Raw genomic sequence first — 27,952 nt, forward strand, 5'->3', positions numbered from 1 at the left:
TTCTTCGGTGTTTGGCCTGGAGGGTGTGGGGCAAGTTCATCAGGCTAGGCTAGGCTGTAGGTTTTCCCGTTGTCTAGTAAAAAGGAGAAATAAATTACTAAATACTAAATAAATTACTAAATGTTTACTTTTTATGACTATAACTTTTATTTACATTATGGAAAACTTTTTTCCAACTGCCTTCAGATTACTCTTACCTAATTCTGGGTACCTATCTACCTATATCGGTCATTACCGGTTTACTCTGCTCCAGCCCTCGTGCCAGAAGAACAATTTGAACATACAAGAACAGTGGTCACTCTTAAGCAGGGCTGCAACATTTTTTTAAGAATGTACACAGGTAAACTGTGTTCATACGAGTTCACTACACAAAACTGTATTTTTATATTCCAGAAATTAAATTGGCAACTGTTATTTTAGTGTCAAACCAGACAGATTGGGTGATCTAACTGCGGCTTTACTTTTAGTATCTGGGATATGAAACAGAGCTTAGGACGGTAGACACGTAATGCATTTTGTGTTTACATTTGTCTGCCAAATCACAAAGGAGGACCGAAAAAAAAAAACAAAAAACGATCCTTCAGTAAATAACAATTTATATAAAAAAATACTTTTACAAGAAACCGTTACACAATTATATTCAACGCTCATTATAAATACAGTCCATTGAAATAAAGATACATGATAAAGGTACACAATTTACACGCCATCTAAATCCATCGTAGCTAATTGAACATGACTCTAGTATAAGATTAAGGGTGTTTATCTCCTCAATGCAATGTTCAGGCCTGTTCCTTGGCCGAGGTCAGAATCTCTCTGGAAATGATGAGCCTTTGGATCTGAGAGGTTCCCTCGTATATTTGGTAGATCTTGGCGTCACGCATGAGTTTCTCGACGGGGTACTCAGTGTTGAAGCCGTTGCCGCCGAAGATCTGGACGGCGTCGGTGGCGTTTTTGTTGGCCACTTCCGATGCGTGGCATTTGGCGACTGACGCGATCACCGTGTTCCTAAAACCTGTTGGACAATATACATTATTAGTCTTTTATATTTTCACCTAACCCAGTGGTTCTTGGCGGATCACTGGAACACCTGAAGTGTTTCGCGAATGTATAAACCGAACAACCCTATTTTGAATTTTTTTCGATATCTAAGTATTACTAGGCACGTGCTGTGTCGATGTGAAACTCATATAGTCAGGAATAATGTAACCGGCAGAAGCATTAATGGTGTAGTCTTATAGGGGAGCGTGCGTGAAATGTAAGAGGCAGCACTTTCTTTTTAATCAGGAGTGTCAGTGTCAAGTGTATATTTCGAATTTACGACGTGAGGTCCACGGCTCAGAGCCGCTAGTACAATGTATACACGTTTGGTTCCCATACCATGGTCGACAAGCCACGCCGCCCGCTGCCACGCCAGGCGGGAGGTCTCCACGCCCATGGCCATGTCGGCGAGCATGAACGCCACGGCCTGGTGCTTGGCGATGGGCACGCCGAACGTCTTCCGCTCCAGCGAGTACTTCGTGGCCTCGTGCAGCGCGCGGTTGGCCAACCCGGTGGCACCTGAAGCTACCTGCAATTTTATAATGAATTGTTTACTTTATGTGGATATTTTTTTCATGATATAAGTTGGCTAAGAGAATCGGACAGCCAAGTCAACAAAACAGTCCCATACTTTTTCTTAATGTCAGCACGGTTCCTCAGTGAGTCGCTTATGACTTCATTTAATTCAGTAATCGATTAAACCAAAGTGTATTTGTATTTAAAGTATAATTCGCCGAAAGGGGCTATTCATAAATTACGTCATTTAAAATTAGGGGGGGGGGGGGTCTGGACATCGGATGATGGTAGCATGACGTAGGAGGAAACGGGGTCATTCGAAGCATGATTTTTGGATGATTTTAGGGGGGTGGGGGGGGGTGTCAAAAATCGTTATAAATCGATGACGTAATTTATGGACAGCCCCAAAGTAAAAAAAGAGAATTAGGTATTGGTTCATTCTGTGTATTTTCGAATACTTGTAGTTATTAAAGGTAATGAATGTAAAGTGATTCGTATTCATGAGTGTCCGGTCCCCTGTTATGCATATTTTTTTCACATGTATCAAAAGCAGTCATGGGCATTAAAGTGATGCACATAGCCAATAAAGGCTTTTTATAATACAAGATAGCCATTCGGGACTGTGCTAAATATTATTATTGCTATACTGTAAGTTGCCGCTTCGCAAGTATGCAATAAATTGTCTACCTCTATCCCAATGCTCAGTAGGTAGATTGTCTAAGGGTGGTATTCCATCTCTGTCCAATATCTTGGTCCAATATGTATTTGCATCTCACATTTTGCTTAATGAGAGAGTGAGACGTCATGCACATTGGACAGGTGGAATACCACCCTAAGCTAAGGCCTATAAGCTTCCAAAGTTTATAAACAAGTGCGTGTGGCTGTAATATTTTAGTACGGCTTACTTCCTTCTGTAAATGTTTCAGACCTAGAATAAGAATTTTACATTATTATAAAAAAAAAATTACAAGTTATACGCCACCTAAAAGTTATATGTGACGTTCCACGGAGAAAGGTGCCTTAGGATGAGCGTTTTTAGTTTCGGAGGTATACGTTTTGTAAAAAAGTGAAAAAAACAATTGTATTTGTTTTATTCTGTGATCTCAAACCTTAATGTGTAACGATTGTTTACGTGTTTTTATTTTTATTATAAGTAAGTTACAAGCCTTGTATAGGTAAGAAGAAAAGGTGCCTTACGGCGTTGTGATTGAAAATTCCCATAAAGAACTGGTCAGTATGGTAAAAGAAGTTTAGTAGGGAAGTGTATTAGCATTCTGAATAACAAATTTAATCATTTCAGTTCTGCTTAGGAACGAATGTTGTGACACCATAAGTGCCAAAATCCATGACTGCGTTTTTAGGGTTCCGTACCCAAAGAGTAAAAACAGGACACTAATACTAAGACTCCACTGTCCGTCTGTCTGTATCTCATGAACCGTGATTTGTTGAACAGTTGAAATTTTCACAGATGATATAAACAACAAACAACAACAAACAAGTGAGTCTAAACCGTAAAATTATTCATATTTCTGTTGCCGCTATAACAACAAATACTAAAAACAGAATAAAATAAATATTTAAGTGGGGCTCCCATACAACAAACGTGATAGTTTTGCCGTTTTTTGCGTAATGGTACGGAACCCTTCGTACGCGAATTCGACTCGCACTTGGCCGATTTTTACAAATCCAAGAACCAACGTAGCAGACTTGAATAATATTGTACTATTCTGTACAGGGGCCTATTTCTCGAATGGTATTAGTGTAATATTAAAAGTGTGTTGCCATGGTAACCCACACGACTTGACAGCTCGTGGACTAATATTATTAGTCTAATACCATTGGAGAAATGCGCCCCTGTAGTAATTGTAGTATGCGAGCAGTATTACCGGCGGGCGGGTCTTGTCAAAAGCGCCCATGGCGATCTTGAAGCCGGCGCCCTCGCCGATGAGCACGTTCTCCTTCGGGATGCGCACGTCCTCGAACGTGATGCCGCGCGTGTCCGATGCACGCTGGCCCATGTTTTGTTCCTGGTATTAACAAACACATCAGGAATTAGAACGAAACAAGAAAATAATAGTTATTTACGATACAATTGCGGAAAAGAGGAAATTCGAAACGAGTGGCGATAAATTAAAACACGACCGAAGGGAGTGTTTTAAATCGACACGAGTTGCGAATTACCTATTCGCACGTGTATCGTACAACGTTTTACAGTACATATGGCCCTTTTAAACTTTTGACATCGCACGAAAAGTGCTATTTTTCGCACGAGTGCGGGAAAATAGGACCATATGTACTGTAAAATACTTTACACGACTAGAAAACTCTCTCTCTTCTTAGCTATCTATCCCACATGGTAGTGGGGTTAGCTTTCCTGCTTAACGTTCTCCACTTTGTCGTGTCCACGACATCGTCCTCGGACAACTTGCAGTCACTCATATCCTTTAACTAGCACTATATATTCGACCTGGGATGGAAAGTTGTAGTGCCAAATTTCCTACGTAGTCGAAAGGCCTTCTTTTTACACGACTAGAAAACTAAAACACAAATTAGTCGAACAGGGTCCCCACTCAGCGTACTGCCATGACAAGCCATTGTGCTAGCTTTCAGTGGGGACAAAAAATACTGCCTTCTCAAACCGCATACATTAACGTAATTTTTCTAGATGGACGTTTTATCGTGGAATAAGTACTCTACAATGATATAGCTTAAAAGGTTTAGAGTAGCACTTCTAATCCTAAACTGCCCCAATAAATAGTACATTATTGTCGAGGCTCGGAAGTAGCTACTTGCAGGCTGAGGATTCGTTTTAAACGGACGACCTTGGGAGTCCGTTTAATTGAATCCGAAGCCAGCAAGTAGCCTTCCAGCCGAGTCATATCTAGTGCTTTTCTCAAAAATGGTGCAAGAAATATAAATATCATAGAAATATTTTCAAAAGCAACTTTTTTACGTATATATTTTCACAGAAAAAAGTAGAATCAATTGAACCGCCTTTTTATTTTTTTAATAATAAAATAGAAGTAATACACTTCTATTTTATTATTATCTGCCGAAAATACGCCAACCTATTTGAGACAGCTAAATAGTTGCGGTACTAATCATCTGTTTGGCTGTTTAATGGGCCTGTGCCTTCATTTGATATGGTCATTGCAACTTTTAAAAAGTTTGGAACTCGACAAATAATGGAATTTGTTTGCAACATTGCAGTCCCAAAATCGAGACTGCAATGTTTTTAACTATTTAATTTTTGACTGAGCATAAACTACGCTAATATTTTTTAAACGGCAAAGTCGACTTTGCCGTCCATTTTTTAGAAATAGTTATTTGTTTGCCCCTTTGTAAAACAAATTTTGCCCGTTGTTGTTTAACCTCTCGCGCTAATATCGAATCCTGAGCAAGCATAATCTTGCGCCTAAATTAAAATTTTGTTTTTTATTATATTTGTACCTTGCGTCCGGGGGTAACTCCGGGCCAGTCCCTCTCGACGATGAAGCCGGTGAACGCCTTGCTGGCCGGGCACTTCGGGTCCGGGTTGGTTCTTGCCAGCACAAAGTACCTTTAAATATGTATATAAACCTTGTATTGGGATATCTTTCTAATTGAAATCATTATTGTCATATTGTGAGTTACAGTGATCTTAAAATTATGTCGGTAGAATCCACCGCGATGCTGCATAAAAAGTAGAAATATCACAAAAATAATTGGTGGATAAATTGGGTGAAAATATTTTCATCTTCGATATTTTATGTACAATATAACTAGGTTTAGAGCGTATATTTAAAAATAATATATAACATAACATAATATACACACGCCTTATTGAGCTTACTGTGGGACAAGGTCGATTTGCGTAAGATAGTCCCATAATATTTATTTATTGAATGACATTGCTGACATAAAAATTGCTCTATAAAAAACCATTGTCCTTTCAATAATAAAATAATCTATCTGGAAAGGAGTAAAGTATTTTTTTTAATAAATATAATAGGACGTTTTTACACAAGTTTTGTCGAATAGGTACATGGATCTTACCAGTTGGCGACACCACCATTGGTGATCCACATCTTCTGTCCATTGAGGATCCATTCGTCGCCCTTCTTCTCGGCCCGGGTCTTGATGCCGGCCACGTCCGAGCCTGCGCCGGGCTCGGTCACACCGTAAGCCTACAATCATTCAATTTCTTTTTAACACGTTAATAGGGAATATTACGCAAAACTCTGGGTAGAGGGCGTCACTAGGCCAATCACATGGCCTACCGTGAAACACGACAATCGAAAGTTCGGTGTCTGCCTCTCTATCACTCTTGCTTATTCGATCGATAGAGAGGCAGATAAAGAAATTTCGATTTTCGCGTTTCGCAGTAGGCCACCTGTAAACAAACCGCCTTGATGCATCAATGTCATAGTGAAAACTTGTCAAAAAACTGTTTAAGGCCTAGTATGTTTAAGTTACTCTATGGTTTACTAAACAAATTAGTGCTGCACTCTGGCGGCAGAACCTTGCAGTAATACTCCCTATTGCCAGCCACCCGCTAGGTGGATTGTTTGTTCGTAGGCGCTTTTCGTTACAATGCGGAAAATGCGTATTATCGGCTACACTCGTAGCGCGTAAGCTCATTAGCTCACGCTAGCTTTAAATGTGTTATTATTAGAGAAAATCTGGAGCAACACTATTGGGAAAGTACCCCCGAAGTACCTACTGAAGCCATAAATAATGTTTTTTTGTAGTATTTGTTTATGTTATATTAAAGTTGTGGTCTTGATGGTGAGAGGTGAGTCAAAGCTTCCGAGAATAAATTGATGTGTTGACACCTGCATTTTTCCAAGAGTTGGTAACGCGCATGTATCTCTGGTGTTACGTCCGTAGCCTACGACGGTGTCTGCTTGCCATTAGAAGTCGCCCGTGCGGTGTTGAGGGTACAGTACGCTTAGCGTACTTTATTTTCTTTATCTAGATATTAAATAATCTTAAGATAGACGTGTTAAGGTTGAGGAAACTTACAGCAACAAGCGGTTCGTCGATTAGCCTGCCCAGGTACTTCTTTTGCTGTTCCTTATTACCAGCAATGATCACGGGTGTTTGCTGAAATATTAGAAATAAACGAGTTAGCTCACGAACGGGATATTTAACATAAAAGATGATACTAATGTTCTATGAAACCAGTATCCCAAAGCACATAAAAGCACTATAAAGCAAGCAAAATGTATGATGTTAGTAAACTACGAAGCGTATTCTACGAGTCTCCATGGAGTGATAATGTGTGAGGTATGCATAATGTATCGTTGCTACAGTTATTAATATTTACGTGAATTTTATACGGCATGACTTCAAATAACACCCAAACACTACTTCAAAACTTGCTGCATTTCATAACTAGTGCCCACGAGTGGCAGAATACGTTTACTTTTAGAAATAAGGTAAACAATCTTGATGTGTCTATTAATTGAAAAACACATTTTAAAAATAAGTTACGGCAAATATGTAACAATTATGAATCTAATACGATCTTTTATATTCTTCTGCTTTCATAAGTAATGGTTATTGATTTTTACAAAGCGTTTTTCAATTAAAAGACATGTCAAGATCGCTTACCTTCTTACAAGTTCTTTCTAATGCTAAAAAAAACGAACTATAAGTTGTTACAATAACAAATGAAACTAAAATGCCTAAAATAGTCCGCTCTACAAAGTACTTAGCTCGCATGTAACAGGGCGACATGCAGACCATACACGTTTTCCTTTCACAGAAATCTTCGGACGCCCATCACGCTGAGCTCCCAACTTCCTCCATGCACGGGTTACCTTCTCTTCCTCTTAACATAAGTAGAATGGCATATTAATATAACACCGATATGAGATACCTAGTTCAAATTAAGTTTTACTTATTTATTAAGTACCGTATACTAAAGACCAATACTTGGATTTTATTAAATCAAATAACATTATTCGATCATTCTACAAATATTAGGACTAAGAGGAAAGAAACCCTAAACTAACTTTGCGGGACTAACGAAGGAACCGATTAGTATTATTTTTAATAGGATCATGCACAGTGCAAGTAGGTAATCCATCGAAAAACTCCAATCGCTTCACTCACGCCAAGCCCACTGGCTTCCATTGCAGTCATGATACCGGTGCAGCCATAGGCCAGCTCCTCTGCTACCATGCAACCTTCGAACACTCCCATGTTCATACCACCTAAGGAAATGAGAAGGGTGAAGTGATGTAAGCAACGATGTACATAATAGATACATGTAGATAATACGTGAGCCATACTGAAAGTTTCTGCATTTTGATATAGTTATGAGACGACTTATTTTTTTTAAGTGGCCAGTCCAGGAATTTTCAGTATGCCCTAAGTACATAAGAAACATTCATAATTCACGAACAGACATCTGTGATAAACACACAAATAAATGCCCTTACCAGGATTCGAACCCGGGACCTCCTGCTTCGTAAGCAGGGTCACTACCGAGTAGGCTAGGAGGACGTCAAATGCTTGCCCTTCAAAATTAGTTGCGTGATTTCTGTACCGATCAAAATAAATACATACATAGGTATTTATTTGAAAGCAGGGTGTGCTCCCTGGTTTTCAATACAAATTCAGTCCCAGACCCGGGAATTTCCGGTTACCGACAACCGACATACCAATTCAGTACCGGGACCATTCCCTATTTGAAAGGTATAATTATGTATTTCTGGATTAGTTACATTTTCTGTCCCTGTACTAATGAAGGTGGAAACCAAGACGGATTTGGGGAACTGAAGTATTATTTATTATTTTTCGTCGATAATACAATGTTGGTATGGTGGTTGGTACTATTTGTTGAATTTACAGATTACTTGGGATTTATTAAGCTTACCTAATAAATTACCTACTTGGGAGATTTCTAAAGTTCATCATCTATTTGTCTAGTTGCTTGTAAAATCCCATTTTTTCGTATTGTTTTAAACATAATATTGAATAGTTTTTATATTACTGAACTACATACATTGATTTCCTTGAAATAAAAGAGGGCAGGCAATATTGTCTGTATTTGTGTTCCAAAAATAAGGATGATGATCGTAAAAAATCTTTTGTTTGTGTACAATGTCCCTACGGGAAGGCCATAAGTTGACCAATTTCACAGTAGGTATTTAATAGAGGTAGAAGCTTCAACAGAACTGATGTTTGAAGTGCTCTTTCGCCACTCTAAGGATCATTGCGGATATTACTGAATGATAAAACTGCGCGAAATATTTGTAGCTAATCATATCATCATAATATATTTCCTCCGATCTATGAATAGCTATTACTACCCCAATAACTACCTCAAGCAGACTGCGGCCAAAAAACTTAGTGATAAGTATAACACAGTCAACGCTGAATATGTAGAATTCCAAAATCTAAATAATCGAATGAGGAATTGTCAAAGGGAAACATTTTTTATATGTAAGATTTAATCATGATTCCGAAGATCACTGACGGCCAATTTGTTTAAGACTTGGAAAATGCGCCGACCACGGGAACTGCGATGCACGAACGTTTAGAGAAATTGCTGACGAATGCTGTCAAAATGCTTAAAAAACAGAAACCAGTTTTACGGCAACCTAACATTCGTCGAATACTCGAATCGACGCCTGCTGAAACATCTCCAATTCTTATAAAATCTATATTTGACGATTTTAACACGACCCTCTACCAATAACTAGTAGGTACATACTTAATTTTGAAAGTCAGCAGAGATATCACAACAATAGAACACGTTCACGATTGCATTGATTCCGTTCCATATACAGGAAACATAATTAATGAATGTAATCCTAACCACATCGTAGAAGAGTAAATGTAAAATAAATAGGCTTTTTGTGAAAGTAAAACAAATGTGAGAATGAAAGCTTAATAGGTACGTTAATATAGCGGGGTCCACAAAGAGCGAGCATACGCGCGAGGCAATTTCCTCGCGCACAAAACGGCCAGTGTATGTAGACGTCCACACGCGCGCCAAATTAAATCCGTATTTTTGGCAATTCCCTGTTTCTTCGTTAATTAAGCAAATTTTTGTGTTAATAGAACCTTGAGGTCCTGAGTTTGAATCTCGGTAAGTCCTGGTTCCTGTACAATGTATAGTACAAACATTTCTTAATTTGGGGCTAGTTCGATCTATGTAAGTGTCCCCAGTCCCCAAATATTTATTTACTGGTATACTGAATTAGTAGGATGTATATGTGGTGGCCGTTACAAGGATAAGAAGAAACGTAATCTGATTGATTTTGCCGAACATTCTCCCAAGGAACTTGTGACGAGCTCGATAACCGCGAAGCATGAGCATTTAGTTTGTAACTTTGTAACATAAGACTTACTCCCAAGTTAGTACTGATGATGGCCGTCTTAATACCCGTACACCCGAAAGCAAATTCTTCAGCGATAATACATTCCTCGAACACTCCTAAATTGCCGACGCCGCCTGAAAAAACTCTCGCTTCTAAATAATGGTATAATTCAAGGGCTATCATAAGGGCGTCTGAGTCTGAGTCAGGGTTGGTGATAACACCTACTAATACTTAATTATCTCCTGATAGTCGATAATTATTCCTCCTACTCGTTTTTGGACACTCGAAGTTTTACGTAAAAACACATTTCCATTATACAATTAAATAAAACCGTTGTTCCTACCTCCGTACTTTACGAGGAACCTGATCAATGATCATACTTTTGTGAGTTGATAACCTGGGCAGTAAAAATTACACATGATGTTATCCAAGAAAATATTCATCAGTCGGTTTTAGTTTCGGCATAAAAATCATCATAAAAAGGTTTGACGTTTTCATGATGTGGCCAACCGATCATTTCATGAAATGATTGCCACATCATGAAATTATCAATTCTAAGATCTGACCACATCATATATGTGTACTTAACTTATCTACCTTATCCACTTGAATGTATGATATAATGACAACGTGAAAGACAACAAAAAAATATAAGTGAATAATAAGTTAACAGAAATGAGCCCACAATAGGGATACCTACCAAAACCGAGAGTTAGTAATTATTGGCTTGGCGGAAGTTATTGAAGTGTTTGATTCGATCGAGATGGATTGGGAGCGTGCATGAACTATAAGGGGCAGCAAAAGAGCCGTCAGATTTTCGACGCGGGCGTAAATGTGAAGTTTATGCTTTCGATGTAACCCACAAGATGGCAGGACCTACTATGCACAAGAAAACGTACCAGAACGGTAGATGGTAGCAGTTGCTTTGGCAATGTACATGTTTATGTTTCCGATTCAGGCCACAAGATGGCAGACCCATAACGCACACGGTTCCTATAAGGCATATAAGTCAGCCGACAATGTTCGACGCATATTCGTGACTTTGAGTCACCCATTACAGTAATACCTAAATGCGTTTTCTTCCACACCCGCCACGAAGTTGCGCTATAGTACCTACGTTTTTTAAGCATTAGAAAAAGACTACGCGATCTTGACGTATCTTTTAATTGAATAACGCTTTTTAAAAATCAGTAACTAATATTTATGAAAGCAATATAATGTAAATAATCGTATATGATTCATAATTGTTACATATTTGCCGTGACTTATTTTTCAAGTGTTTTTTAATAAAAAGACACGTCAAGATTGTTACCTTTTTTCTAATGCTAAAAAAAACGCACTATAATGCGATGCGAAAAAAAGAACTATATAAACGAGATGTATGTATTTTTATGGAAATGTGAAATATACTAGAGATAGCGTTAAACAGAGACGCCCAGCGATTAGCAACTCATGTCGCGGACTCACGCCCAGGTTGGTGCCCCCAATGGCTGTGCAGATGCCAGAGCACCCAAATGCGAACTCTTCGCCGAGCAAACACTCCTCGAACACTCCTAGATTACCAACACCGCCTGAAACACCCCTCAATTGTACATAGGAAATGTTTTAGCACGTGCCTACACAGGGACTTCATTATATGTTAAAATTAACAAATGAATACCTAACCTGTATATTAGATGCGGCAAATAATAAAACATACCATACCTCCATGAATAAAGCTCCATTTAAACGGTTCAAGAACTTGCATGCAATTGCAACATTGCGATTCAGCCGATCGACTGAATTCATTGTAGGTAGGTACTCTTTAGTTAGCATTGTATCGAATATTGCCTGCAAGTTCTTGAACCGTCTAAATGAAACTTTAAAGAGGTGTATTACTATTTGCCTTAACTCATGACCTAAAATTATTTTAAACATTGTACTGCTATAATAGTCATATCTTCAGTTACAAACAAGTGCACGTTAGCTCACATTCATTTTATATTATTTATTTAATGGTACAACACTTCGCATAAAAATTATGTCTCATCAAGTCATCATAATGATTATTCATTAAAAAGTTCTTTTCTTGGGTGGCTATCTTTAATCTAATATGTAATTATGTATTTAGCTATTAAGTTTAATAGAATATACCTGAACACAATAGTTAAGTACATCATTAATAAATCGCCTAAAAAAGTTAAGTGCCTTGTCTAATATTTGTTCGTAGAGGTAGATGAATTTATACAATAGCTATGGAACGATCCCAAGCAGCTCAATTAACAATGTTTTGAAAGTATAGGCTGAATAGCAAAGCTGTAATAGTACATTACTACAGAGGCCGGGACAAAAGGGGTTGCCGGCCGAAGACATATAGACGGCCGAGCGAAGCGAGGCCGGCGGATAGGTCTGAGGCGGGCAATCCCATATTCCCGCCGAGGTATGTATAGTGCTTTTCTCAAACATGCAATGAAATAATAATAAAAATGGATGATGATGAATGATTGTTTCATGTCCTAATGTGATGATAGGTTGTTCAGTGCGTGGGATTCCTATGGGGAACGATTATTATTTTTGCGCTACGACGCACGGTTTAGGAGATACAGCCCTATAAATATTTTTCTTTCCTTTTTTCTTTTTTGTGTTTCTTAAATATGACTTTGAGGTTTCATAAAGGGGAACGAAAATTTGATTATTTTTGCGCTACGACGTACGGTTTAGGAGATACAGCCTTATAAAGTTTGTTTTGTTATTTTTTTTTCTCTTTTTTGTGTTTTTTTTTTAATATTAATTAGGGGTTTCTTACAGAGGAACGAACATTTTATTATTTTTGCGCTACGACGTACGGTTTAGGAGATACAGCCCTATAAAAATACAAAAAAAAAAGAAATCGTACCATAAACCAAATACTGCCTATATTTTTTTCAAGTGGTAACACACCATCGCACCGCACCGCGACCGTGGAGCGTCGCACCCATAAGTGAGAGCGAGAAAGCGAAACAAATATCTCTTTCTCGCTTTCACCCATGGGTGCGACGCTCCGAGGCCGCGGCGCGGTGCGACAGTGTGTTACAACTTTAATGGCTGAATGCCACGATGGTGTGTCACAAATATCTGTGAAATGGAAATTAAAAAAGAGGACTTTGTCGGCCTAGGCCTGCAAGATTTGTATGAAATTCCATTAACGACCTCTTGTCCTAGCCGCACCTGAAACGTCATACTTCGCAGCCTATTATAAGGAACATAACATCAATATTTCATTGCATGTTTGAGAAAAAATATTTAGTGTTGACCACTCACTCCTAAACCTAATAGCTAACGTTACACCCGTGCAGCCAAACGCTAACTCTTCCGCGATCATACTCGTTCCGATATTCCCTATGCCACCTGAAATAGCTCGTTTAACTATTAAATGTGTATTTTTCCTTTTGTCTCTTCAATATCTGAACTTTGTATGGCTCTACTCATACGGATGTTATTGTTAAGATCAAGGCTCCGAACCGGTTTTTTCTACATACAAATAATACCGGTATTATTTCGTTCTTTGGTTTATCATTACATTTTTAATGGGAAAATCTAATAATACGAAGTTGTTACCTAAAAACATGATCCAGCCTTACGTAAAGAGCGTAAAATTATTAAAAATATTGGGCTATTTCGGGTTTAAAAAAAAAACCGGTTCCGAGCCTTGGTTGAGATGAACAATGATATGCAGAAAAAACAGTAGTTATAACTGACAATGAGGTTAAAATCTGCCAATAGAAACGTTGACCCATTTTAGTTCATAAATAAATAATATATAGACAATAGAAGTGCTAGTGCCTTTTTTATTTGTGCACGGGCATTAGCTTGCGTTGTCTTTATACTTTTTAATCTCATTCTCTGTCTCCATTCCGCCAGATTTTCACAACCATTCTATTCAACCCACACATAACCGAGTTGTATTAGAGCTCACTCCGACTTCGGTGATGTAAATGGCTGCCATGATCCCGGAGCAGCCGAACGCCATTTCCTCTGCGACTAGGCAATTCTCAAACACCCCTAGTCCTAGGCCGCCTGTCGTTGAGGTTAAAAAAGACCCGTTAACGGTGGTGAAACTAATATATCGTAACATCGAAAAATGTTCTTGTATAAAGTTACTTTAACAATATAATATCCCATAGCGCTTGTGGTGAATATTGCACCGGTTTTCAGACACACTGTAGGTCAAAATGTGTCCGCGGCCGGCAAAATGTCCAACTTTGTGGCTTGCCATAAATATACGCTTTGACAGGTTATTCGTATAAAGGTACATTCAAGCAAATCTCGTCCTTATGGTAAGCGACAAAGTGAGACCTTTGACTAGACTTCGACACATATTACTATCGTAATTATATTTTGTATAGGTAGTTTACAGATACTTAGGGGACTTAATAACAAAACTTCCATGAGACACAGACATATTATTATTATTTTGTTATATTATCGGTACGGAGTGGAACATGTTGAGCGTTTTTCGACTTAAAATATGTGAGTGACCCGTTCTTAATATACTTAGGGGTCGCATTTTTTCCTAGAAAAGCCGGAACAATAATTTCCCAATGCTTAAATTACGTGAAAAGTTAAGTAGTAACTACAGACAAGAACGAAAACAATATATTAAGGTTATCATTGCATCGATAGCAAAGACGCATATAAGATTATATATATATTACCCAAGTAGGTACATAATTAAATTTTGCCTTGACTTGTACATAACAATAATATAACAAGTAAACTCCCAATTCTCCGTCTAACTATAAATCTTATCAAACGGAACAGCTATTCTTAAACAATTGAAAATAATAACTGACCACTCCATGAAGACGTAACTGACGTAGATATATATTTAAAAAAGTATTAGTTTTTTAGGTATTTATTTACCTATTTTATAAATCCAGGAAATAATTACGAGGATGTTTCAATTGAATCATTATATAAATATTTACTTTCAATTATTGTTGATAAATAGACAAAAATAAATCGGCATTAATTAGTTGTTTAAAAGCTAGGCCAAGTAAATAATATGTTTTAGAACTTGATTCAGGTCCAGGACGCTTTGTCTACTATCACTATAACACTTCATATATCCCCATAGGTAGGTGTAACTAATAACGGGCAGTAACGAGCATTATATGGGGATTCTGGCCACTTACACCTATGTTGGAGGTCAACAAGGCTGCTTTAATTCCAGCGCACCCGAATGCAATCTCTTCAACGACTAGGCAAGAATCAAATACGCCTAGCTCCAACCCCCCTGCAATAACAACTCGAATAAATTGTTTAGTCGCCCAATAAGATTTATTTTACTTTATTTCAATTTGGAGCGTATCTAATATACTTATGTATGGTACCTACACTATAAAACAGTTCATCCAATATACATGGATACTATTAAGGTTCTGTTATTGACGTTTAAGCTTAGTATGTATTGACATGAATTATTCGTTTAAAATTTGTACATTGGTCACGAAATTAAAATGTACCTATTACATTGTTATGGTAGTACCACCAGGCCCCAATTTCACCACGGCTACAATTGTCAGTGACATATGTCGAGCGACAATTGTCAAGCGACAGGTGACATATTACAATTTTATAAAATATTTTCTATAGAAATACTTACAAACATGACAGGCATTTTGCTACAATTGTATGTAGGTATTACAATTATGTTGTGAAACAAGAATTATTTTTTTCTTGTCGACATATTTGTAGAATCGTCGGTGAATCTTGACAGGAAATGAGTTATATGTCGGGATTTCGTGACAATTGTCGTGTTTCTTGTGACAATTGTCATAAACTTAGCAAGAGAAATATCTGTTTGTTTCCGATATAATATAAAAATTTTACCTTCCAATAAAATTGTTATTATGTTTCCTTCTACGTCAGAGGTCTCCATTGAGAGAGTAACGTCTCCGGTGTCCGATAGATGCCGCTAGCGTCTATGTAGTCGCTCCGCCCCACGCCGTGACGTAGTTCCGCTTCCCCTTCCTGCGAACTGTTACTCGCTTTCCGCGACTCGCCGCCATGACACATTGTTGAGGAGAAGTACCGTCGGCATAAAAGTAGCCTAGTAGCCTGCCAGGAAGGCATTACTCAGACCTCTGACGTAGAAGGAAACATAATAACAATTTTATTGGAAGGTAAAATTTTTATATTATGTGTTCCGTACTCTACGTCAGAGGTCTCCATTGAGACCTGTTTATTATCTCCTGGTGGCGAGTCAGCGGGCGCGCAAGCGTTAGGGCTACACCTACTGTCATAGAACTCAGAGAAAGAATAAATATATATACGCCTTATTGCAACCCATGAAATCACAGTGACTCGTTATAATGATGCATTACAGGAAATTGAGAATTTAAATTGTAATCCCAGGTTCGAATCTGACGTTAAACTGGTTTAAGAGATTTCTCATTCGAAATCGCATCCGATCCGCAGAATTTCGGCGATAGAATCGTCTGAAAAAGTCATGTTTCCAATTAACTTAAGCTAATTGGATAGTTTTCCAGCCAATTTAGTGAATAAGTACATCGTGGATCGAAAGCAATCGTAGGCGAGGCCGGCTTGGATGAGACTGTGGCTGGAAGAAATAGGCGCAGTGTCCCCTAACATTTTGTGTAATTCTCACAAGTTAACGTACCCAGACTACCTACTTACTGGGTCTATACTTTATTCCGGAGTCTCTAAGAGTCCAGTCGGTAAGACACGTTATCTGGTTTAGAGCCGAATTTCGGACACAAAATAATAGCGCGAAAGTTATCTATGCAATTGCCCGGGCTACAGAGTAGTAGAGTAAGGTCATTGACCCTGCGGCCTGATGCTAACAGTAAAAGAGCGGCAGCTCTTCTATATAGGTACGTTGTAGGGCTATTCAAGTTAGGGCAAGTAATTTTAATTAGATTTCTGGCGTCCCAAGCTGGTGGTTTGGGAGGCGCTGGTCTCGCTATTAATGGCGTTGGAAGAAGGCATAGTGTCCGATAGGCTTATGAACAAGTGTCGTTCTGAAAGCTAACATGGACAGTAGAAATAGGTGCCTGAGATAGCTCGTTACTTCACTGGATATTAGAGGTACCTGGCAATCAATCTTATTTTTGATGCACCATGAAGACCATTTCTACATTGTGGGTGTACAGGCGGCCTAGAGAAGGCGACGATCTAAGGAGTGCTCCCGGTACTGGTTTTCTATACAAACACAGTACCAGAACCGGGAATACCCGGTTCTCGCCATACAAACTCAGTACCGGGAGCATCCCCCGGACGATCACTTGAGTTTCTTTCTGTCTCTTTATCACTCTTCCATATTAGTGAGACACTGACAGTTGCGTCTCGTTCGCTACGTAGCGTTAGCCCTTGGCATGTTGCATGCATGCGCCAGTCACGCCAGTAAGTACATCAAGCGGACGTCACTCCTGATCCCGCTAGCCCGGTGTTGGAGCGTCCTATCTGACAGGAGCTACGCCTCGATTCTTAAGGTCGTTGACTCGTTAGAAAGGGCGGTCTGACGTTGTGTTCACTAGGACCGCCAGTAAATTGCAAGCTTACCGCAGCTGCGTGAAGGCTCTCCTCATCACGCCGTCACAGTAAACAGACTAGGCTGGGAGGTGGAGACATCCATGCCAAGTCGTATCACCGGCAGCTGCCAAACGCGTCGTGGTAGCAGTTCAAAGAGTCGGTTAAGAAATACCGTGGCACAGTGCGAGGGCTCTCGAAAGCGGAGGCCGGCCAACAGGGCGCCTATCAGGCGAAGATAGTCTCGGCGGCTTCTGGGCGCAGCGGCCCCTCGGGCGCGCAGTGACTTCTTGATAAACCGTCGCCCTCGGGAGTTGTACCGACCTGGTAAGTAGCAAGGAACCAGCGCGACCTGTAGACGGTCTGCTGGCATCAGCAGTTTTTGCGACAGCCGTAGTAACGGAAGGGATGTAGTGTCGCCGTCGTTTTATGTATACTGTAACGGTCCGGTTGTATGTTTGTAGGACACTTCTGTCGTCAGCGCTGCAGATGCGGCCCTTTAACGATTACTCTCCACTGAAAGGGCCTTACCTCGTACATTGTCTACCATTATTGGAGATTGTAACGGACTGCAGGCATAAGATGAGGAGGGAAGTGGCACGAGGTTTTCGGCAGCTGTCAGAAGTGTTGCTGGGGACTGCGAAGGTGTCACCTTCCTCCATGAACTAAAGTTTGCGAATTTAAGACTAAACAGGAGGCATTGAGTCTCATTTCTGCGAGGAACTCGGCAGCAAGGCAGGCCTGTATGTCACGAAAAAGAAAACTTTCAATCGGGGTGCTGTGCCGCGTGTCCCACGTGATGTCTAGGAGCGTGATGGTCTAATTCACTTTATCCGAAGAAACGCCTATATTGAGCTAGTATAGGGGTATGGTAGCATGCTTTTAAAGAAATCGAACTGATGAAATCAAGTCTAAAATCGATTTTGGCGCTTTGCGTAACAAAACTGTTTCGATAAAGTCGAAGACAGACAGATGGAAACTGCTGGAGTCCCCCTGGCCCCTTTTTCTTAGCACCGGAAACTCAAGCTTGTTCAGGCGCAGCGGGTTTATTTGTCCCATTTTGTTTATTAGGGGCTTGGCGAACGAGTTCGTCTTTGTAAGACGGAACTTAAGCTGGAGAGAGCGGGCAGCAGAGAGATAATTATGTGAGGTCTGCAGACCTTTTCGATGCCTTCAACCTCGGTTGTGAGCGGTCGCACAGGATCGTGTCGCAAAGCTGCTCTCCGGTTGGATCGCTCGCTGGCCTCGAGACGTTGTAGGACCCTCGAAGCGGCACGGCTCCTCGTCGATCAGCACCTTTATGAAGCTCAGGGACGCGACGTATTTTCCTCTGGGTATCGACAATCTTACCGCTTTCAACTCCGGGCAGTCGAGCCACGCTAGGACGAGGCTCCTAACGACCTTGCCTGCCGTCGCCATCCTTAACCGAAACCAAGAGTTTAGCGGTCTGTTCGTGCTGTGGCACCATAACTATATGCGCCTGCGTACCTCAATGGGACCATGTGGACAGGACAAAACTGATACCGTGGCGCCCAGCGTCTGCTTGGTGGGCAGGGCATCGGGGACGGGTAAGTTCGCGGTGGTATTCTTGCGAACAGAACATGGGCGCCATTGCAAGGGACGACATCGTCGTAGTTGTAGGTGGACAGCATCGGCGTGATTGTCGGCGCCATCATGGCAACCGCCGCCGCTCGGGAGGTGCCGGTGCGTAAGGTGAGAGGCGCCATCGTGGTGGCCGGCTCGAGAGGCACCGGTGCGTGGGGCGGGCGGCGCTATCATGGCGGCCGCCACTGGCTCAGGAGGCGCTGGTGCGTGTGGCGAGGACTCATCGTGGCGGCCCGCTCGAGAGGCGCTGTCGCGTGAGGCGGGTGGCACCATCGTGGCGGCCGCCGCCGCCGGCTCGGGTGGCGCCGGTGCGTGAGGCGAGAGGCGCCATCGTGGCGGCCAGCTCAGGAGGCACCAGTGCGTGAGGCGGCCGCCGCCAGGCTCGGGAGGCGCTGTTGTGTGAGGCGAGAGGCGCCATAGTGGCGGCCAGCTCGAGAGGCGCCGGTGCGTGAGGCAGGCGGCTTCATCGTGTCGGGCGGCGCCAAAGTGGTGGTCGTCACCACCGGCTCGGAAGGCGCCGGTGCGTGAAGCGAGAGGCGCCATCGTAGCGGCCAGCTCGGGAGGCACCGGTACGTAAGGCGGCCGCCGCCAGGCTCAGGTGGCGTTGGTGCGTGAGGCGCCATAGTAGCAGCTAGCTCGAAAGCCGTGAGGCGGGCGACGCCATCGTGGCGGCCGCTGCCGCCGGCTCGGGAGGCGCTGATACGTGAGGCGAGAGGCGCCATCGTGGCGGCCAGCTCGACAGGCGCCGGTGCACATGACGGACGTTACCTGCACGGGAGGCGCCGATGCGTGTGGCGGGCAGCGCCATCGTAGCGCTGTAGGCTGGCTCGTAGTTGCACGCATCATCACGGCGACACTTTGCCCTCGGCGGCTCCATCGTGGTGGCCTCCACCGGCGCGTAGGTCACCAGCGACGTCATGACGGACGGCAGCCGACGGGCGAACGGCACCGCCGCTGTACTAGTAATGTTTCCACTGCTTCCACGTAACTTACCTTCCTTCCACATCGAGCAGTCGGGAGTCGCAGGAGCGGTCCGCTTTCACCTTGACGCCAGGACGGGATCGAGAGGTCCGTGATCCACTCGCGCCGCGACCGCAGCAACAGGAGTGGGCGTGTGACGTGTCTCGGAGTCCCGCGGACTGGGAGCGCCCGCACCGCGACACCACTCCGCAGCGTCGCGGCGTCTCGGAGTCATCTCGGACGACAGCAGAAGAAAGTCGACGGCGCCGGCGCGGCGCGCGACACGGCGGAGGCGGGAGGCGGGGCGCCGGTGCCACGGGCGGGGGCTCCCTGTCGCGTCGCTTCTGAACGCCAAATAAAACTAGAATATCATTAAACTGGCTCACCGGATGGTTCGAGACAATCCAAACCTCCTTATCAGTCCTATAGAAGCGCGGCACCCAGCAGCAGCGCGCGCAGGCTGTCCGCCTCCGCGCCGCCCGGGCGCCGCGCCCGCCGCCGCAGGCACGACGCACGTTCCCTCTCCGAACGCGGAGCGACTTACGTTACCACTTGTTGATAAAAAACTACTGACGCACTTCCTACTTCGATCTCGAAAATGCGCGACCCGCCTGAGAACCGTGCCTGTCAAAGTAGGCATTTACGATGCGCAACTAACAACACGAGGTACTCCCAGGCTTGTTAACGGTAACGATTTTAGCAGCATGGTATGTAAAAAATAATTTAGCAAGAAAAATAAAAATAAAAAGTGGGTAGAATCGAAAAGCACTTTCGATCGCGGGATCGCCAAAAGACTAATAATAGCGATCTCTGCTTTCACTATTTAATGGAACAAGCTTTAGTTCGGAAATTTTAAAGCACCATGCTGCAAAAATGTACGCAAAAAAAATTTGCGGACCATCGGACAAGACGGTCGACGAAACAATGTGTCATGGCGGCGAGTCGCGGAAAGCGAGTAACAGTTCGCAGGAAGGGGAAGCGGAACTACGTCACGGCGTGGGGCGGAGCGACTACATAGACGCTAGCGGCATCTATCGGACACCGGAGACGTTACTCTCTCAATGGAGACCTCTGACGTAGAGTACGGAACACATAATAAAGTTTTTATTAATAATATAATGGTGGCAAACAGGAATACGGCCCGCCCGATGTTAAACGGTAACCGTACCCATGGATGCCTGTGACGTCAGCAACAGTGATGTTTTACAATTGTCGCACCTGTCACCGTGGTGAAATTGGGGCCAGGCGATATCCACAAATTGCCATTTCCCGGCCTCAGCTATCGTTTCGAATGAAAGGAGGAAATCTTTTCAACTAAATTGATAATCGTAATAATAACTAAAGTGAACTCTCGTGTACCTACCCTACCTAAGGTACCTAAGCTTTCGTGGGTAATGCACCCTGATCTGAAATGTAGGTAAATACTTGTACTTTATTTAAATGTGAGCAACCACATGCATATAATACATCTACATAGTTTTCTTTTTTACTGGTTTGTATAGGTATGGTTTTGATTAGTAATGTTTAACAGTGAGTATAATCCTCGCGTTGGTGTTGTCAATAATTTTTCACCTCAGCAGCTCGAACAAGGGTACTTTTCTTCTTAAAAACAATGAGCAAAATGCGATTTTGCTCACTGAGTCATTTTGTCTCACTCATTTTGCTCACTGAGTGAGACAGAATGACATTCAAGTGACCTTTATAGCCAAATTTCATTTCAACATGCGGGGTCTAATACAAGTTCGATATACTTGGGTTCTATTATCTCTGTCCCGCTAGGTATGTTCTCACTGCTTAGGGTGAAAAATTTTGTGTACTACACGAGATCAAAGTTATTTACATCTCGTGCGCTTTTGAATCCCTTACTACGCTCAAGATTCTAAATTAGATTCACTCGCTACGCTCGTGAATCTATTATAGAATCTTTCGCTTGCACGGGACTCAAAATAAGCACTCGAAGAAATATCAAACTTTGATCTCTTGTTGTACAAATAACTATTGTGTTTCACTCGGTAGCAAAGTTTGTTAAAACCCTCGCAATGCTGAAGATTCCACTTGTCGAACCACTCGCTACGCTCGTGGTTAAATTTTGGAATGTATCGCTTGCAAGTTAAAAAAACAACTTTGCCTCCTTGTAAAACAAATAAATTGCCCCACTACTCAAATATTTAGTAGATCGAATGGGATTTCTTTTCTACTGACTACGACCTTGATTATAATTTATTTCATAATTTTATTGTAGTAGAGTTACTAAGAAAGAATATTCACATTATTCCACTGTATTTGTTAGTAGGAAACAAAATGTCACTATCACAAGTTCTACCAATATAACTGGTGGAAATACACCTATTTGGGAATATATCGCGGACTCTTCATGTCCGACTTTTACTGCTGTAATGCAGTTGGTCATATAATGAAGTTTGATCTGTACAATCAAATTAAAAGACGGATAAAATAGAATGATAACGTTACCGCAATGTTCGGGGATGTGTCCGTTCATGAGGCCGACCTCCCAGGCCTTCTTGACGATGGGCCACGGGTACTCGCCGCTCTTGTCGTACTGCGCCGCCACTGGGATGATCTCTTCCTTGGTGAACTTGCGGGCTAACTCCTGCAGGGCCTTTTGCTCGTCGGTTAGCTCTGAAAACCACAGTCAAACAAATCGATAAACATACTTACTTTTTAGGGTTCTTTATTAGTTACTTCTTCCTCGCGTTATCTCGGCATTTTGCCACGGCTCATGAGAGCCTGGGGTCCGCTTGACAACTAATCCCATGATTTGACGTAGGCACTAGTTTTTACGAAAGCGACTGCCATCTGACCTTCCAACCCAGAGGGGAAACTAGGCCTTATTGGGATTAGTCCGGTTTCCTCACGATGTTTTCCTTCACCGAAAAGCGACTGGCAAATATCAAATGATATTTCGTACATAAGTTCCGAAAAACTCATTGGTACGAACCGGGGTTTGAACCCGCGACCTCCGGATTGAAAGTCGCACGCTCTTACCGCTAGGCCACCAGCGCTTTATTAGTTATTACCTTAAAAAGAAAAACGGAACCCTTATAGGATTTTTATATAAGTACATACATAATTCTATCGCTATTATCCTAAGCTCTTTTTCCTTCCGACTAAAACTGGTAATTATAGAAAAATCATGAATAAAAAGAGGAGGGTTTATTAGTCAACTAATCCTTAGTTTCCCATTTATACTCACTAGGGATGTACCGACTAGTCGGGAAAGCCGACTATCCGGCCACATTTGTAGTCGGCGATTAGTCGGCGACTAGTCGGCAAAAATGGCCGATTAGTTGGCACTTTATTAGTGCAAGAAAAACAGAAAAAAAAAGAAATCAACAGTCAATATTTACCATATGTTTTATGACTATTTTACTAAAATACCTATTCAGGGTGCATACGAAATCTTTTGTTCATATAATTTACCGTTTGATCGTTATCGTATGTTGGTGGGATGGTGTTTTCCTCTACAGGTCGATCTCAACTGATTCTCGTGTAATTTCATGGGCAAGTTCGATATTTAAATAATTATATTATTATTCAGTAGGTACTAGCTTTTGCCCGCGACTTTGTCTGCGTGGAATTAGAGCAGCTAAAGTAGGTATAGCGCCTGGATAATGCTAATAGCAATCATTCAATTCGCGCATAGCTTACTTCAGCAATTCATTTACTCTTTCAATTCCACCCCCCTTTGCACTCTCTTCAGTAACAGAAGTAACAGACAGACAGACAGACAGACACGCTTTCGCCTTTATAATATTATAATGTACCTGTACTTTACATTATCTATTTCAATCTGTATGGCAATATATCTTACAATGAGACATCGATTGTTCTGGTTCAGAAATGCAGATGGCGCTTCAAATATGGTACCTACCTATTTAAAATTGGTGGCGCGGTGGTGGCAAGTGGCGCTAAGTGTATCATTTTGTAGGCTAAGGTGCCAACCCTCTTTATCTACTTCAAATGAAAGTTAAGAGGTTTGCGACTACACACACAGCCGACGTTTGTTTTTTGGTAAAATACCTATTGAAACAACCTTATCATTCTCAAAATACGGCCGCTAATCCGTTCTGTATTACATCTGATACGCAACGATAACGTTAGTCGTACGTTGAACACACATTTTGAACTTTGTACTATATGACACGTCATATTTATCGATCTTTGGACTTGGACACCAGGATACACCAGAACTTAACCGTAAATAACAGGGGTCTAGAAACTTTAATCAGATGGCTCACTAGCAGAGCTTCAGAGAGCCATTCAACTTAATTCTTCGGTTCAATATTTAATTTACTTTTTTTTTCGGGAGAATAAGTCGCATGAAGCTCGGCTTATGGGTTACTCTGTCTTAATATACGTAATACCAAAATATTACGTATATTAGAAATACATCATCTGTGATATCACGGTTCATGAGATACAGCCTGGTGACGGACATACGAACAGCAGAGTCTTAGCTTAGTAATGGGGTCCCGTTTTTACCCTTTGGGTACGGAACCCTAAAAATTAAAACTTGTGGGACTTTCTTCTGTTTCTTATTGATATTGTCAATAAATGTTACATAAACAATGTGTTTCTTCATTTGGTAATAAATAATACATCAGCAGCTAACTTGACGATAATCTTAATCTAGTAATAAAAAATAGTGTTTTATGGTAAGACCGTTATCTGCAATAACATTGCTGTTGTCGTGCAACTCGTGCAGGGTTAGCCAATTATCTCGCCCGTCAAGGGCATGGTACATTTAAAGGAACAAATACTGATTATCACTGACACGAACAAATTTATTGCCTCTAAGAAATATGTAGAATTAAAGGCCTGCGCAAACCGGCGGAGCGCACTTTAAATTTATCAATGTATATTCTCTCCTACTTCAATTACATTCAGGTATAAATTTGAATGCTCTGAGACCGACTCAGCGGCATCGAGGAGCATGTTAGAGGACACCGCTGCGGTACGCGGCGGCATGCCGCGGCATCCTGCGGCCTGCACCGAAGGGCTCTCTGGTGCGTTGGCCGCCGGCATCGCGCTCGCGGTATCGCGGGGGATTTTACCTCGCGATACCGCGCGACTCGCATTCCAAGGGTTCCGTACATTACCCAATTTTTAACAATGTATTTTTTATATGTGAAACGCGAATGAATTGCCTTAAAAAGAACCCATAGGGGTCGGATCAAAAACTAAGTAATAGGGGATATTACTGCAATGTTCTGTCGCCAGAGTGCAGCACTACCGACTCAGTAAATTCATAGACTAACTTATACATACTGTGCCTTAAACTGTTTTTTGATAAGTTTTCACAGACAATAAAATATGACATTGATGCATCAAGGCGGTTTGTTAACAAGGGCCTACCGGTAAACGCGAAAATCGAAATTTAGTTATCCGCCTCTTTATCGCTCGAATATGCAAGAGTGATAGAGAGATTAGATAACGAAATTTCGATTTTCTTGTTTCGCGGTAGGCCATGTAATTGACGTGACGTGTGATGTGTCAATGTGGTTTGTTTACTGTATGTGCCACAAAGGTGCCACCTACACAGAGCTTTGCCTAATATTCCCTATTAGTCCGCCTCATGCTTGACTGCATATTTCTAATAGGTTTTCCTGTCATCTATAGGTAAAGAACTATTTTGAATATTTTTTTCAAAATTTTAGACCCAGTAGTTTCGGAGATAAAGGGGGGAATGGTCATTTTTTGTTTTTTTTTTAAATAGTTTAAAAATTACAAAAAAAATATATTTGAGATTCTCAAAATGAGCTCTTTCATTTCATATGTAACACAATATAGTTTAAAAAACATTATTTTTTTAATTTTCTCATTTACCCCCCAAAAGTGGCCTCCATGTTTAAAATTCATTTGATTACGTAAGATGTCCGTCTTTGGGTCACGAATTTACATATGTGTACCAAATTTCAACTTGGTCCAATACTTTTGGAGAAAATGGGCTTTGACAGACGGACAGACGCACAAGTGATCCTATAAGGGTTCCGTTTTTTCCTTTTGAGATACGGAACCCTATAAAATGGCATGAAATTTCCCAAATTTAAAAGAAATTTTCAATTATTTTTTTTTCTTATGCACAGGAATTACTTTTATTAAATATAATATGCATGGGCCATGAATTATTAATAGAATATAGTCATATTTAATGCCAGACTTGTGCAAAGTTGAGTTTAATTCAATCATGAAATTGATCATGAACAATAGAAATGGTCCAAATGGATATATTTTGTATACAACTCTTTTACTCTCTCTCTTTGTCATGAGAGTAATTAGCAAAATGATTTTAAAAATATGGTGATGAAACTGATGAATATAGTAAATTATGGTTACCAAAGGAGAAGCCAGTAGTTGGGACAGGTTTTGGAGCTGCAGCTGCCGGGCGCGTGGTTGACAGCTGACGGTACAGTGGCCGGGTGGCCCGGGCAAGCTATTAAAATGAAAATGTTAACACAAAAATATTTTTACAAATTTTCATTATATTCTGGCTGAAACAACAAGCAAACCATCTCATCTTACATTAAGTTTTTGTAAATGAAAATTGCACATAGATTCTTAGACAAGAAAACCTCCTACAGGTTTCACGGAGGTGAGTTTAGTTTAGTAAGGAATTGGCATTGGAGCACAGCCATAGACAAACAAGCTGTCTTTTTCAAAATACATGAATATTTTTTGTAACTGCTAAAGCTAAGTTTGGTCAATCTAACTATATTGTAACAATGTTGGCATCTGGCGCCAATTCGCCAGCATGCCAGTGCTGGCATATAGCGATAACACAATAATTGCAATCTCAATAGCAAATTTACTAGAAATAAGTGCACAATGTTAATAAAAAATAAACTTCTATACTACTTTTTTTGTATCAATGAGATGGCTAGATTGATTATAAGTGCCTGTTATAAAATTTTACATAATCATGTTAGTAATAAATCTATAAGCAAACGATATTGGAGCACCGTACGAATAAAAAATCTACTTATCGGTTGATAATTATATATTGTTGACATTTTTAAGTAACATTGGCCGAACGTCCTGTTAAACGAACTTTGGACATCTTGTTAACCTCTGATAGTTCAGGCTTTTCTATGATTACCTACCTACTGCATAAACTGTACAATGAGTAATTATTATAATATAACGAGCCTATATAACCTGACAACCTAAATAAGAATTCGGGATAAAATTATGGGTAATATTTTGAAACCTATTGGCGATACTAATAAGCATAAAGTAAACACAAAACTGAAAACTTACTTGGCTCAATGGCTGCATTTTGTTCAAAAGATTATCAATAAATAGATGTTCAATAAAATAAAAATTAGTCTGATTTCTGGACTTTGCACTGTGTTGTGAGTTTGCTAAGTGTCGTGCATATAATACGACACGTAAAATAGAATGAATCTAAAAGGAACCCTACGTCTACCACAATAATAATTAAATCAAAAAATGTAGGTGAGGTAGAGGTGGGGAGAACCTATCCGGGCTCCACAGACATCGCATGCGATTTTTTCTTATATTTTGCGCTACTTAAGCCCCCTCCAGACTGTCTGCGAAAATCGACTCCACACTCGCGTTCGCGGCTTCGCCCGCGATTCACGCGCACGCTGGAGGCGGCTAGAGATCGATTGAATTTGTTGCACGTACTTTAGTCGGCAATGTAGAAAATCATATGTGATTTGTTGCAGGTTGCAAGGTCTATGGATCCACAGAAAACATTATAAACCCTCTATACACTTTCAATCTTAAGCGCCGTACACATGAATTAATTAATTTATTTCCCAACACAATAATATCACATCATAATATACAAACAAAAACATTAATAAGAACACTGAAACTAAACTAAATTTATAAATATATAAAACCCCTAGTCCCCAAGCTGCTAGCAGCGTTACATCTGCACCATATCTGCACCGCCCGACTCGGTCTTTGGGCAAAGAAGATGCCTGTCCTGGGCAGTGGGTAGCAGTGGTCTCCCGATA

General features: G+C 41.1%; 1 protein-coding gene across 3 annotated transcripts; it reads right to left on the reverse strand.

Annotated features, from left to right (window-relative positions):
* Positions 1–579: 579 nt before the first annotated feature.
* LOC134804537 (medium-chain specific acyl-CoA dehydrogenase, mitochondrial) lies at positions 580–27,402 on the reverse strand. 3 transcript variants are annotated; one of them, XM_063777639.1, is made up of 10 exons: positions 27,225–27,402; positions 26,304–26,400; positions 22,419–22,586; positions 13,807–13,907; positions 6,562–6,642; positions 5,593–5,723; positions 5,008–5,116; positions 3,444–3,584; positions 1,381–1,570; positions 580–1,015 (listed from the first exon to the last, which is right to left on the reverse strand). In XM_063777639.1, the coding sequence occupies exons 1-10, from the start codon at positions 27,240–27,242 to the stop codon at positions 783–785; spliced, it is 1,269 nt and encodes a 422-aa protein (XP_063633709.1). In that variant the 5' UTR covers positions 27,243–27,402; the 3' UTR covers positions 580–782. The 3 variants fall into 3 exon arrangements, with proteins under 3 accessions (XP_063633709.1, XP_063633706.1, XP_063633707.1); XM_063777636.1 differs by lacking the exon at positions 13,807–13,907 and adding an exon at positions 11,340–11,443 and having other exon boundaries at positions 27,225–27,399; XM_063777637.1 differs by lacking the exon at positions 13,807–13,907 and adding an exon at positions 7,657–7,757 and having other exon boundaries at positions 27,225–27,395.
* Between the last annotated feature and the right edge of the window lie 550 nt (positions 27,403–27,952).

This window comes from Cydia splendana, chromosome Z, assembly GCF_910591565.1.
Source record: "Cydia splendana chromosome Z, ilCydSple1.2, whole genome shotgun sequence".
Lineage (NCBI taxonomy): Eukaryota > Metazoa > Arthropoda > Insecta > Lepidoptera > Tortricidae > Cydia > Cydia splendana.